The sequence below is a fragment of the Cetorhinus maximus genome, chromosome 36, assembly GCF_964194155.1.
Source record: "Cetorhinus maximus chromosome 36, sCetMax3.hap1.1, whole genome shotgun sequence".
NCBI classification, from domain to species: domain Eukaryota; kingdom Metazoa; phylum Chordata; class Chondrichthyes; order Lamniformes; family Cetorhinidae; genus Cetorhinus; species Cetorhinus maximus.
Window position 1 is genome coordinate 6,359,931 of NC_135914.1, and position 13,748 is coordinate 6,373,678.

The following is a 13,748-nucleotide window of genomic DNA, read 5'->3' on the forward strand; positions in this document are numbered from 1 at the left end:
AACTTATCTGATCATTTATCATGCTGCTGTTTGAGAGATCTTGCTGTGCACAGCTTGGCTGCTGATTTCTGACATTACAACAGTGACCACATTTCAGAAAGTACCTCACTGGCTGTAAAAGTGCCTTAGGACATCCTAAGTCTGTGCAAGGCAATATTCAAATGCAAGACTTTCTGCAAGTTTCTCTAAAAAGGAACACCAAAATAATAGGAAAATTGGGTGCATAAAGGTAAATTAAACCAGGCATACAAAATGGAATTGAAAAAGTGAACCTCGATAATTAAGAGAGCCGGGGTTGTTTGCTGCCTGTATTGATGAATGTTTGGACTGATCAGGGTCAGAGATACTGTTCATTCCCAGACAGAAAATTGAGCTCATGTGGTGGGTGAGTTTCACCACCAGCTGCTCAGCACTGCCAGATGATGAGTAATATTTTATTGGGTCTCATACCTCTCCATTAACCTGCCCCATTATGAGCTATTCTCAGCCTCTCTGTTGAAACCTCTTCACATTTCAGCTCAACCTGATCGGTGCTAATTTCTAGCTCACTTCATTAACATAGGCTGCACTTCCTTCAGGGGTGGGAATGTGAAGAGGTGGAGTGTGGAAGTGAATACAGACCTGCTGCCCTTTCTGCAGAGAAACTTCTGAAGCCATTGTATATAAAGCCTGGAACACACTTTTCAGTATAGATTCCTGACTGGAAATTAACCATTAAAAGGTGAGAGTATTTCATTTTCTCTTTACATCCTCTCCCCATCTCCCATGAAGGTGCTGACTCTCACTGGGGTACGGGGTCCCCCTCCTCTCCTGAAGGTGCTGACTCTCACTGGGGTACGGGGTCCCCCTCCTCTCCTGAAGGTGCTGACTCTCACTGGGGTACGGGGTCCCCCTCCTCTCCTGAAGGTGCTGACTCTCACTGGGGTACGGGGTCCCCCTCCTCTCCTGAAGGTGCTGACTCTCACTGGGGTACGGGGTCCCCCTCCTCTCCTGAAGGTGCTGACTCTCACTGGGGTACGGGGTCCCCCTCCTCTCCTGAAGGTGCTGACTCTCACTGGGGTACGGGGTCCCCCTCCTCTCCTGAAGGTGCTGACTCTCACTGGGGTACGGGGTCCCCCTCCTCTCCTGAAGGTGCTGACTCTCACTGGGGTACGGGGTCCCCCTCCTCTCCTGAAGGTGCTGACTCTCACTGGGGTACGGGGTCCCCCTCCTCTCCTGAAGGTGCTGACTCTCACTGGGGTACGGGGTCCCCCTCCTCTCCTGAAGGTGCTGACTCTCACTGGGGTACAGGTCCCCCTCCTCTCCTGAAGGTGCTGACTCTCACTGGGGTACGGGGTCCCCCTCCTCTCCTGAAGGTGCTGACTCTCACTGGGGTACGGGGTCCCCCTCCTCTCCTGAAGGTGCTGACTCTCACTGGGGTACGGGGTCCCCCTCCTCTCCTGAAGGTGCTGACTCTCACTGGGGTACAGGGTCCCCCCTCTCCTGAAACATCACAGCCGATGCTGATCCATTTTTCCAATGGGGGGGGGTGGGGACATGCATGCACACACTTTCCAGCAAGGGCTTCCAGACAGCAATGAGGAGCTATAAATTATGGAATCTTCCAGCATGGAAGAGGCCATTTGGCCCACTGCACCTGTGCTGGCATTTTCAAAGAGTTGCCCGGTTAGTTGCACACCCCACCCCCCACCCATTCCCTACAGGCCTGTAATTTCTTCCCCTTCACCACCACCTTCTCAAGGGCAATTAGGGATGGGCAACTAATGCTGGCCTTGGCAGCGACAGCCACATCCCATGAAAGAACCAAAAAAGAATGATTGAATTTCCCCATCTCCCCTCTGGTTGTTTGGACAAATGCCCGAAACTCCGTGTACTCCTCTTTCTCCAGCCTGGGGTCTTGAAGCCAATTACAGCATCTCAAGCGAGATCAGTCAAATCAGAATGGGTGAGGGGGGGGAAGTGAACTGGATACGTTCCTGCTCTCGAAGTCTCCGTTACTCACAGGAGAAGGAGTTTATTTCAATGACAAACTGAGTGCTGGTCCCAGACAGAAAATCTAATCAGGACCGTCATTTAAAACCGTAAATACTCAGTCTGCCAGATTCCATGATTAGATTACAACCTTGAATTCACTTGCTGCTTTGTTATTTGGGTGTTCCATTAAGTTTTATACTGGCAGCAGCTGCCTGCATCCTACAGCACAGGAGAAGGCCATTTGGCCCATCTTGTCTGTGCTAGCTCTTCGAAAGATTGATCTGACTCGTTTCACTAGCCTAGCTCTTTCCCCATAGCCTGGGATTATTCCTTTTCACTATTTACCCAATACCTTCTTGAAAGTTGCTGTCAAATCTGCTTCCACTGTCCTTTCAGACATCGCATTCCAATACTTACCAATCCTACTGCCAGAGGAAACATAAGCATCAGCCATTAAAGTGAGCCTTCTGTTTTCATACTAGTGTCAGTGGGGTGTTTATGTTGCAGGTTCATATAATGTAGGCAATGTGCAGCCTTGGCCCACCCTTCAACATTCAAACATGGGGCTACTGTACCTGCCCAGGAGCAACAATGCCATCTATATCCTTCTCCCCATTCCTAACCGCATCTTCCCACCCCCCAGCTCCTTCCTGGACATCAGCCGTACTGGAACAAACCGGTGCCACCAACTGTATGAGCTCCTGTACTGCTGGAACTGGCAGTGCAAACACCCCACTGTCACAGGTATGAGAGCAACTCATGGAATTGGTGTCACTGCTGCTGGTCAAGAGAGAGAGTCTGATTAGTACTGGTAAAATCCAGGGTCTTTTCTTCACATACGTGTCAAAAGAAATTCTGTGCGCACATGCTCACAAAGCCCAACTTCGTGTTTTAACATTTCCATGTTAATGGTTTCATGATTTTAAAGACTTGTTATCAGGTCACCCATCAGTCTTTTCTACAGGAAAGAAGGCTGTTCATTAGTTCCCGATACCTATAACCTCTCAGTTTTGGCATAATTCTAGTAAATCTTGTTTGCACATTCTCTAGGGTCTCGACATTGTTTTGATGATACGAAGACCAAAAAATGGCCGTAGTCCTCCAGATGTTGTTTAACCAATATGCAGCACGACACCTTTACTCAGGTTTTTAAACAGACACACCTGTTAATGTTTATCTGCTGCTCTGAGGCTGGTTTGTGCTGAGTCAGAGAGGGCGGCACTCAGAAACCCCAACTGGAGTTTAGAAGGTGATCTTATTGAAACATAGAACTCAATAGGGGACTCAGTAGGGTGGATGCTGAAAGGACGTTTCCCCTTGTGGGAGAGATTAGAACTAGGGGACACAGTTTAAACATAAGAGGTCTCCCATTTAAGGCAGAGATGAGAAGAAATTTTCTCTCTCAGACGGTTGTGAATCTTTGGAACTCTCTTCCCCGGAGAGTGGAGGAGGCTGGGTCAATGAATATTTCTAAGGCAGAGGTAGATAGATTGACTAACAAGGGAGCCAGAGGATATCAGGGGTAGGCGGAATGTGGACCTGTGGCCATCATCAGATCAGCCATGACCTGATCAGATGATGGAGCAGGCTCGAGGGGCCGAATGGCCTACTCCTGCTCCAAATTCGTATGTATGTTCATAAAAGCAAAATACTGTGGATGTTGGGGACCGGAAATAAAAACGGAAAAACTCAGCAGGTCTGGTAGCATCTGTGGAGAGTCTGCTATAATTCTTCTTTGGAACTGAAACCACAGTTGGCTTTTGAGCTCCTGGGCCAGGCAGGGACAAGAACAGGCAAGATTTCAGATGGCCATCGAGCCCTTAGTGGCAAATGCAGGTATGTGGATCTTAGGTGGGACAAAGTTGGGCTTCATTCTGATGCCCTCCCTGCCCAGAACAGTCAAATAACCAAATAAGGCACCCCACCCCAGTGACAGTCAGCAGCTGCAGGAAATCCAGAATGGGAGAGAAACCCAACAGAGACATTCTGAAATTACATATTGGGATAAGCAGGTTCACTTTCTCAATGTGACATTCCAATCCTAGTATTCATTTCAACTCACTGTGTTCTGTGTGGTTTCCTGTACAACCTATTTCATCTTGCTGTTTTATTCTTTACACTGTCCATTCCTGTCCTCGTGCCTTTCCCTTCGGCGTATGGGTGCTAGATTCTTTGAAGCTCACTAGTCTACATCAACCTCTGCCCCCTGCCGCTCCTATTTGGGGCTATCTCCTTGGCACCCACGCAGTTCCTCTCTGTCTGTACCTGTTGTCTCAGTCTCAGCTACACATTCCTCTCTCTCTTCTTGCCTCTACCCTCAAAAGCCCTGGAAAACGAACACAAATATTTTAGAATTGGAGATAACGCATAAAAATAAAGCGCAGGGATGGGGAAGGATTACAAGGTTGCAATATTTCAAAAACCAACTCTAGAAGCTTATATTCGTTATCCAATCCCCGGTCCTTAGAAGATTGTAACTCTGATCCCTGCCAGTTGTTTAGAAGATATACTGCCATTCTTTAAAAGAATAAAGCTTACCTTTACCACACTTGCAAGGCCATTGGATACTTACTATTACAACATGCGCCCAGAGCTGTGTAAATAAACAGTCTTAAGAATGTGGTGGCAAAGTTTCATATTTGCAGTCATTATTTTTACTTTTAGTAATGTGGTTCCCACATTAGTGGAAACGTAAACAGTAACTGCTTGAGACAGTGTCTTAAAGGAAATGTGCACTTAACTCTCTCGGTGACTGTGGATAGATGCAGTACCCAGGCAAGCTGGGAAAAAGGACCCCAGCTTGAATCAGTCTTTGCAGTGTTAGTTCCACACGAGCAAAGTGAGGAGGATGGTACACAAGGCCTTAGGTGTGATGAAAATAATTAACTAGAGATTCTGCTCCGGGACCACCATCAGTTTCCCTGTGGGAAGTACTTTATTTCAGGAATTCTGTAAGAGCAGGACTTTGCTCAGCTGTGTATCCCTAACCCCATCCTGGTTTAATAGTCTCCGCTCACGACTGAGACTCCGAGATGAAGAATACTAACTTGGTTGAGGACCCAGCAAGGCTTGTGGATGGTGCATCATGGGTCACCCTCATTAGTTGTGGTAAAAGGGACAGAGATGCAGAGATAAACAAGAGGCAAGGATGTGGTTTCACAAAACCAAAAATGTTCTAGATTGAGATAAGAACAGGTGGTGGCGACAGGGCAAAGACCTTGAGAGGTGTATAAAAGGTTCTGGAGCATTGCTCCTAATTGAATGATATGGCAGAAAGAAAGCCTTCCATAAATCTAAGGCCTTTCACAACGTAAAATACTTTACAGTCAATAAGTACTTTTTGAAGTGTAGTTTCTGTTGCAATGTAGGAAATGTAGAAGCCAAATAGTGCACAACAAACTCCTTACAAACAGCAATGTGGTAATGACCAGATAATCGGTATTCTGGTGATGCTGGGTGAGGGACAGGGCAGAGAACTGCCCTGCTCTTCTTTGCAAAAGATCCCATGGCAATTTTCAACCTACTGAGAGAATAGACAGGGCTTTGTTTAACGTTTTATCCAAAAGGTGGCACTTTGGACAGTGCAGCAGCACCTGAATAGTGCAATGGGAGCGTCAGAGTAGATTCTGTGCTCGAGTTTCTGTAGTGGAACTTGGGACTTACAAGCTAACTTGGAGTTGATTGCTACCCACTGAGGCACAGCCGACACCTGACTTAGGGCAAACGCCATGACGTTCTTCTCTCAAAGAGTGGCTAACTTGTGGAACAGACTCTAGGAAGGGAAGGGACTGCAAAAATCCTGGAATAATTAATAGATGCCTTGATGGGGCAGATGGTTTCAGAGTTGACATTAGATCAAGCTAGAAATAAAAGGTGGACTAATGGGCTCATGAATGCAGGCCCGCAGTTTATTATTCTTTTTTACAAGTGGGCTGTCCTGTTTGAGGTGCGGGTAGCTTCATTGGCAAGCTTGGACTGCACAAGATCTAAACGAGCAGCAATGATCGCAGGCAGTAAGGAACATTGGCTCTTTCAACCGAGATCGTGGTTAGATGTTCCAGGTTGATGATCGAGTCAATCCTCCTGTTTTCTAAAACTCCTTACTGTGACTGTAAGTCACTGTCCCATGCCCTGTGGATAGCATGCAAGAAAAAATCTACTTCTGATGTATTTCCCTACGCACATCTCAGGGGGACATTCCAGTCTCTTTAGCACAAGGAGAGATGGCAATTGCCTCATGTTTGAGCCAGTTGAACTTTGAATGAAAGGTGTCGATGACGTTGAGTGTCTGGAGATTAAAGCAGCAGCATCCAATCTTGCTTGTGTTAAGAGTCTGAACTCAGCCAGAGAAGTGTGATTGTTTCGTGTCTCCAAGCACGTGCTGAACTTGGACTCAGGTACAGGGGAAGGCTTCCATCAACTGTTGACTGCTCTTGACCCTTTCTTTTAACTCTCCCCTTAACCTTAGCAGAGAATTCCTCAGCATCAAAGAACACATCTGGTACCAAATGGCAGCCTGGGCAGTCTTGACACCAGCATTTCAGCATAAAGAGAATACAAGTGCATTTGCATAGCACCTTAGCACATTCTTACAACACCCCAACACACTTTTCAACCAGCAGAGAAGTGAAGCCACTTGTTTCCTAAGTATATATGGCAGCCAATTTGTGCACAAAAGATAAAAACGAACATTTATTCTCATTAGCTGTGTCACAGGAGCCATTTTCAGCATTGTGCTGCAAAGACAGAACTAACCAGTGTTGGGTTTTTTTTCCTATTGTAATCATGCCTTCTTGGCTTGAATCTTCAAAGTAGAGAAGGTCCTTTTGTACTCGAAATCTGTTGCATGTTTACAAACGCTTTAAGCGTTTAAAAGTTAGGGCAGGAAGATGGAAATGAACACTGAAGTGCAGAGTTGAAGAGTATAAGGCAGCTGAATAGGTGCAGTACAAGTGATGACAAAGACAGTGGAACAGATCGAGTTGGTCAGGAAAGTGGACTTGCTATTATTTTCCAAAAGGTCCTTCTAAAAGAAATCTTACTCCCTCCTGAAGACAGTATTGCCAGGCAGAGGTCCTCAGTCAGTCACCATCCATGTGCAGGTGGCTATTCTTCATCTTGGAGCCAATGTCATGAGTATGACTATGGAGGCAATCACTGCAAAGTTGTGTAGCCCTAACTCCAATTCCATACACGTACTTCCTGATAGGTCTCGGTAGATAGTGACCAGGAGTGGCTCATGGAGGCCGAGAGTAATTGGAATATCGCTACCTCTAATGCTGAGGGTAATGCCAATGATGTTCCTGATCCTTTGCCTCAGTACCACATCTGGACAATATATTTATTAACTGTGCATCAGGGACAGCCCAAGCACACACTCACAGGATGCAGAAAGGCTCACCACAGATTGTTTGCCCAGTGGAGCAGACAAGGGAAAGCACTCTGTATGTTGAGACCAGGAAACTTTTGGGTTTAACTTAAAGAAAAACCACAAACGACGATTAAGAAAAAAAAACAGTTTCTCCATTTAATACTAGACTTTCTCAAGTTGAGATACAAGCGTCTTTATGCAATTACATCCAACGTTAAAATTCGTAATACATAATTTACAAAGATTAAAGTCAAAACAATTATCTATTAGATATGCTTCTGTAAAAAGTAAATATATTAGCAGCATTTTTCCAGCAAACAATCACACTGCCTACACCCATGCAGACTATAGTTATATCTATTTGCAATAATGTAGTGCTTTTAAACAGCGATTCCGTGACTTTGTTTTTGTAATTTTTTTTTTAAAAAGTAACCCAAAAAAACATTAAAAAAAAACCTGTCATCACTTTCTATGCCAGTAAGGAGGGAGGGGAGAGGGAGGGAAGGGGAGGAGAGGAGAGAAGAGGAAAAAAAATGGCATTACCTAACCACTGATTGTCTAAAACATGATTTAATCTTTCAGCAAAGAAAGAGAAAATGACAGACATAGTGTGCCTTCTACATATATAAATTTTTTTTGTATTTTTCTTAGTGTTTGACACTATTACCAAGAATGAAATGTCTATAAGGAGACAAATGAAAATATTACAGACCTGTCAAAACTCCTATCAATGATGAGTTGAGTATCATATACTCAATCTTCTGCTACTGTACAGTGTTGCTTCGCAGTAAGAAAATAGTCAAAACAATCTTTCTCTTTTTTCGTTTTTTTTTAATAAAATACGATCTCAAAGGGTTTTCTTCTTTTGAGACACAAAAAGGGAATGGGATGGAACATGTTCCACTGAGATTGACGCAATGCATTTGTACATTAGGACAAAGTTGGTCCATGTAAAGGAACATGTGACGACAGTATTGCTGACAACCACACAACTGATATGTACACATTGGCACATCATAATTTTTGTTTTTACTTATTTAAAAGGATGTTGGGAGCGGGACTGCATAAGCTTACGTACGGACAAAGCAAAGCAATTTTTTTTTCATTTTTGACTTTTTAGTTAAAATGGGCGGGGGAAGGTACTACACTGTACAGTTCAACAGAACACAGACGTAGTGTCTTTATTGTTACTTCTACGCGAATGTTTTCTACTTCACAACAAATACTTTTTCATTTTGAATACTGCTTTTCATTTCTGTAGTGGCTTTCCTTTTGTATTCTCCTGCCTACTTTTATTTCTTTGTTTTCGTTTTAAAAAGAGAAGTTTTCACACTGGCTCCACTTAGGGAAGCAGACTTTGGTGTTACTGGTGTTGCACACAGAGCTGGTTAACATTATACACGAGTGAAGACCCATGGAGACCGCAGCTTCCTGATCTGTTCACACAACAATTCCTCAGTTAAAACTTATTTTAATTTGACCCCTACATAAGTGGTTGGCCTGATAAACAACATTCAGTCTGTTTCCCTACATCCTCCTGATATCACTGCTTGGTCAGGGCGGTAAGCTGCCCAAACACTCTGGTCTATGCTGCTCCTCCCATTAACCCACTGAGGCAAACGAGTGTGTAAGAAGAGACCTCCTGGCCCAGTTTCTCCACTTCCCCGGACAATTCTGAGAGAATGGTTATTGACAGATTGAGATCGGTGATTCTGGTGTAGTGGCTATGGGCATGTCGAATGCTCTGGTGAGCTCCCACCCAGTGAGTGAGCAAGCACTGGAACAGGTCGTGACGTTCTGTGCATGCACGGCCAGGAGAGTTTATCGTGACAGTTACAGCCATCGGGAGATGGGGAGGAAATCCTGAATGGAGCAAAAGAAGAGAGAATGCACAGGGATTCTGCCTTTTGCTTTCTGGTCAAGGTGACACCGACAAGGGCTTGGGCACAGTCACACTCAGACTATTGAATGTCACTGGGGAGTGGAAGGTACAAATCCTGCATCTATTTTTTAATCTTTTAAATGCACACAATTCTGTGCTCAGATCTATTTGCCACAAGTAGATGTGATCAGATTCTGGGGAATTGTTAGCCAGAACTCAGAACACAACAAAAGGATTGAGATTGGAGGGGGAGGGCGGAAGGGAGATGGTGGAGAAAGAGGGGAAAGCAAGAAAGTGTAATTATTCCTAATATGTAGTATGACCAGCGTCAGTCACAGAGCCATCAATAGCTCATGACTTTGACAGCGTCTCTCCTTGAAGGAAGGGAAGCTTGGCAAAAGGACCAGAGGTGACATGAGGAAAAACTTTTGATGAAATGATTGGTAAATATTTGAAATGCACTGCTTAGTGGGTGGGTGGGGGGGGGGTTGGGGCTGGATACAGATTCGTTAGTGGCTCACAAAAGGAAACTGGATAAATATTTATAGGAGAAAAAATTCACAGGGATATGGGAAAGAACAGGGGAGTGGGACTAACAGGGTTGATTCTCTCAAGGAACTAGAGCTGGTTCCATGGGTAAAATGGCTTCCTTCTGTGCTGTAACTGTTTCATGGTATAAAGAAAAAATAAAAACTACAGCTTAAGAATTCTGGAATAAGTAATAGGTGAGTAAGAGGGACATGAATGTGAGGAAGTGGCAGCGGTTCCTACAATTCAAGTTATGACTACTCCTTTGTTCTTGTCGTTTAGCAATGTAATTTTTGGAGGGGGATTTTTTGGAGTAAGGAACAGCACACCTAATTATGCTTGGGATTACAAGTCCCAGTTTCATGTCACAGTTTGGGACCCATTCAACCTCTGGTGTCAAAGATGTAGACAGGAAGCTGTCGGGAAATGGGGGAGAACAAAGCACTCAATGCTTGGTCAATTAAAGAGAGATTTCAGGTTGAAATATGGCAGGGAAGGAGCCCATTGTTGAAGGGGGAGTCAGGCACATACCGTAGAAGGAGCGGGCTTGATAGGCCGAATGCTTGTCTTGTTCCAAACTCTCTCAACATGGTCAGAGAAATAAAACTGCCCTGGATCAAACATACAAAAACTCCAGGCTTCTTGTCAGTGTGGTTCTACTTGGGAGCAAACCCCTCAGCTGACATGTTAACCGTACATATCTTAATATGGGGATAAGATATTTTATTCACAGGTCACTCGTTTTTAAACAACAAAATTAACTCTTTGGTGCTTTGTTCTTTCATATCCTTCTCCTTTACCAAAAGTACTGGAAGCACAACTTACTGCGAGCTCTTACAGACTGCTCTCAAGCGTAGTTGCCATTAGCCTAGATGTGATGCCACCGTCAGTCCCAGCAGAATCCGCTTCCCCAAGGACTCTTCTGTGCGAACCTCAGGGTTTCATTTCTGTGCGAGTGTGTGTGTGTGTGTGTGTATGTGTGTGTATTATTTATTTCCTTTGCGCAGCACACCGGACGCACAGCTTAGAACAGCAATGGCATCTCCAAATCTTCAAACGTCCTCAATAAACTAAGAAAAAGTGAAAACCAAAGATCCCACTCCACCCGCGCCCACCCTCCCCCCACCCCCAACCCCCACCCACAAAGACACTTTAAGTGCTATTAATCAGTCTCCCAATCCACTCATGTCCTTTTCAATTTCAGGTTTTGACCGCCCACCCCCCTCCACCTCCCATTTTTATGCCCTCCACTTATTAATTGCTTTTTTTTTTGCTGCTGAAGGGAGGGTGGGCATGACATGTTCCAAGCATGTACCGTAGTAGGGCCTACTGGGCCAGCACAGCGGCTGCCTTTAATTGCTCAGATTGAGTGCAAAAACCGGGCTTGGATTGTAAACTTCCCCACCCCACCGCCTTGTTTATCAGCTGTCTTCTCTTTCGCCATATACATATATATACACTCTGGACAAACTGTATGACAATCACACTGGTGAATTCACACATACAATCAAAGAACAGGAACAGAAATGGAGTTCAGTCCTTTTTTTTTTAAAAAAAAAGATCTCTTGACGCTTGTGTATTAACATTTCGTTTAGACGCCACCTCCGTCCACTTCATGGATGGCGGTTTGGCAACTGCAATAGTGCCCCACCTCCCCCAAAATCAAGTTTTTAGGCTGCCTCGGGCCAAAGGAGCACTGAGCTAACTGATCCCCCGACGTGAATACGAGGAACACCGTACACACGTGCGTGCGCACACTGTAAGAGCACTCTGCAGGTCAACAGTGGGAGTGCTGGCTGGCCCACTGTATCCAAGTGCTAACGCTTTTCAATTTTGTCAGTTTCTTCTTCACCCTCCTGTCCTATTTTTAATAGTTTAATCAGAGAGCTCGGGGGGGAGGGGGGTGGTGGGTGAGGTGGGGTTGGGGGGAGGGGTGGGAGGGGATCCATCCCTCAACTCTCTCACTGTCAGGATGCAATAGGACAGGGCAGAAGGCCAGGCTTTCCAACACAGGAAACGCTCCTTTCCACAGTTGTGCATCACTTCCTGAAGCTGCTCTCGGTTAACATTAGTGTGCGCCTACGCAGCCGCCTCCCTGAACCTTCTTCCAACAAGTAGGTCACATCGATAGCTAGAAAGCACACAAACCAAAGAAGAATTTAGTAACTCAATGTCATTTAATCATGCAAAGGCTAATTAAGCATTTCATTCAAGATAACAAGGTTAATTATTACAGATTAATAACACGTGAGGTTGGTAGGCCTGCCACATTCAGCTAAGAATGGTGGTGGACAATTAAACAACTCACTGGAGGAGGAGGCTCCACAAATATCCCTATCCTCAGTGATGGGGGAGCCCAGCACATCAGCGCAAAACACAAGGCTGGAAAATCTTCAGCTAAAAGTGCCTAGTGGATGATACATCTTGGCTTCCTCCTGAGCGCCCCAGAGTAACAGGTACCAGTCTTCAGGCAATTCGATTCACTCCATGTCAAGAAACAGCTGATGGCACTGGATACTGCAAAGGCTATGGGCCCTGACAATGTTCTGGCATCAGTACTGAAGACTTGTGCTCCAGAACTTGCTGTGTCCCTAGCCAAGCTGTTCCAGTACAGCTACAACACTGGCATCTAACCGGCTATGTGGAAGATTGCCCAGGTACGTCCTGTACACAAAAAGCAGGACAATTCCAACTTGGCCAATTACTGCCTCATCAGTCTACTCTCCATCAGTAAAGTGATGGAAGGGGTCATCAACAGTGCTATCAAGCAGCACTTGCTTAGCAATAACCTGCTCACTGACGCCCAGTTTGGGTTCTGCCAGGGTCACTCAGCTCCCAACCTCATTACAGCCTTGGTCCAAAAATGAACAGAGACGATTCAAGGAATGAGGTGAGTGACAGCCCTTGACATCAAATCAGCGTACGAGCATAAAAAAAGTCATTTGGCCTCGCAAATCCAGTCTGCCAGTCAATAAGGTCATGGATGATCAGGTGTGGCTTTAACTCCACTTTCCTGCCTGTTGCCCCATAACTCTTAACTCCTTTGTCAATCAAAAATCTGTCTAACACAGCCTTGAATATATTCAATGACCCAGCCTTGAGTTCACTGGAGGAGAGAATTCCAAACACTAGCGATCCTCTGAGAAAAGAAATTCCTTCTCATCTCTGTCTTAAATGGCAAACCCTTATTTTGAAACTGTGCGCTCTAGTTCTAGACTCTCCCACGAGGGGAAACATCCACATTCGATCGAGTATTGCATCAAGGACCCCTAGCAAAACTGGAGTCAATGGGAATCAGGGGGAAAACTCTCCGCTGGTTGGAGTCATACCTGGCACAAAGGAAGATGGTTGTGGTTGTTGGAGGTCAATCATCTCAGTCCCAGGACATTACTGCAGGAGTTCCTCAGGGCAGTGTCCTCATCCCACCATCTTCAGCTGCTTCATCAATGACCTTCCCTCCAACATGAGGCCAGAGGTGGGATGTTCACTAATGGTTGCACAATGTTTCGCACTATTTGCTGCTCCTCAGATACTGAAGCAGTCCGTATCCACATGCAGCAAGACCTGGACAACATTCAGGCTTGGGCTGACAAGTGGCAAGTAACATTCGCGCCACAGGAGTGTCAGGCAATAGCCATCTCCAACAAGAGAGAATCTAAATCATCTCCCCTCGGTGTGCAATGGCATTACCATTGCTGAATCTCCCACTATCAACATCCTGGGGGTTATCACTGACCAGAAACTGAACTGGGCTAGCCATATAAATACTGTGGCTACAAGAGCAGGTCAGGGGCTGGGAGTTCTGTAGAGAATAACTCACTTCCTGAGTCCTCAAAGCCTGTCTACCATCTACAAGGATGGAAAACTCTCCACTTGCCTGGATGAGTGCAGCTCCAACAACACTCAAGAAGCTTGACACCATCTAGTATAAAGCAGCCCACTTGATTGGCACCGCATCCACAAACATTTACTCCCTCCACCACCGACACACAG

General features: G+C 45.4%; 1 protein-coding gene across 1 annotated transcript in view; it reads right to left on the reverse strand.

Annotated features, from left to right (window-relative positions):
* Positions 1-7,475: 7,475 nt before the first annotated feature.
* ash1l (ash1 (absent, small, or homeotic)-like (Drosophila)) overlaps positions 7,476-13,748 on the reverse strand; it is a 215,825-nt gene continuing 209,552 nt past the window's right edge. Inside the window, exon 29 of the mRNA XM_078534088.1 lies at positions 7,476-11,886. Coding sequence (XP_078390214.1) covers positions 11,795-11,886 — 92 coding nt within the window. The 3' untranslated portion in view covers positions 7,476-11,794. The remainder of the gene's footprint in view (positions 11,887-13,748) is intronic.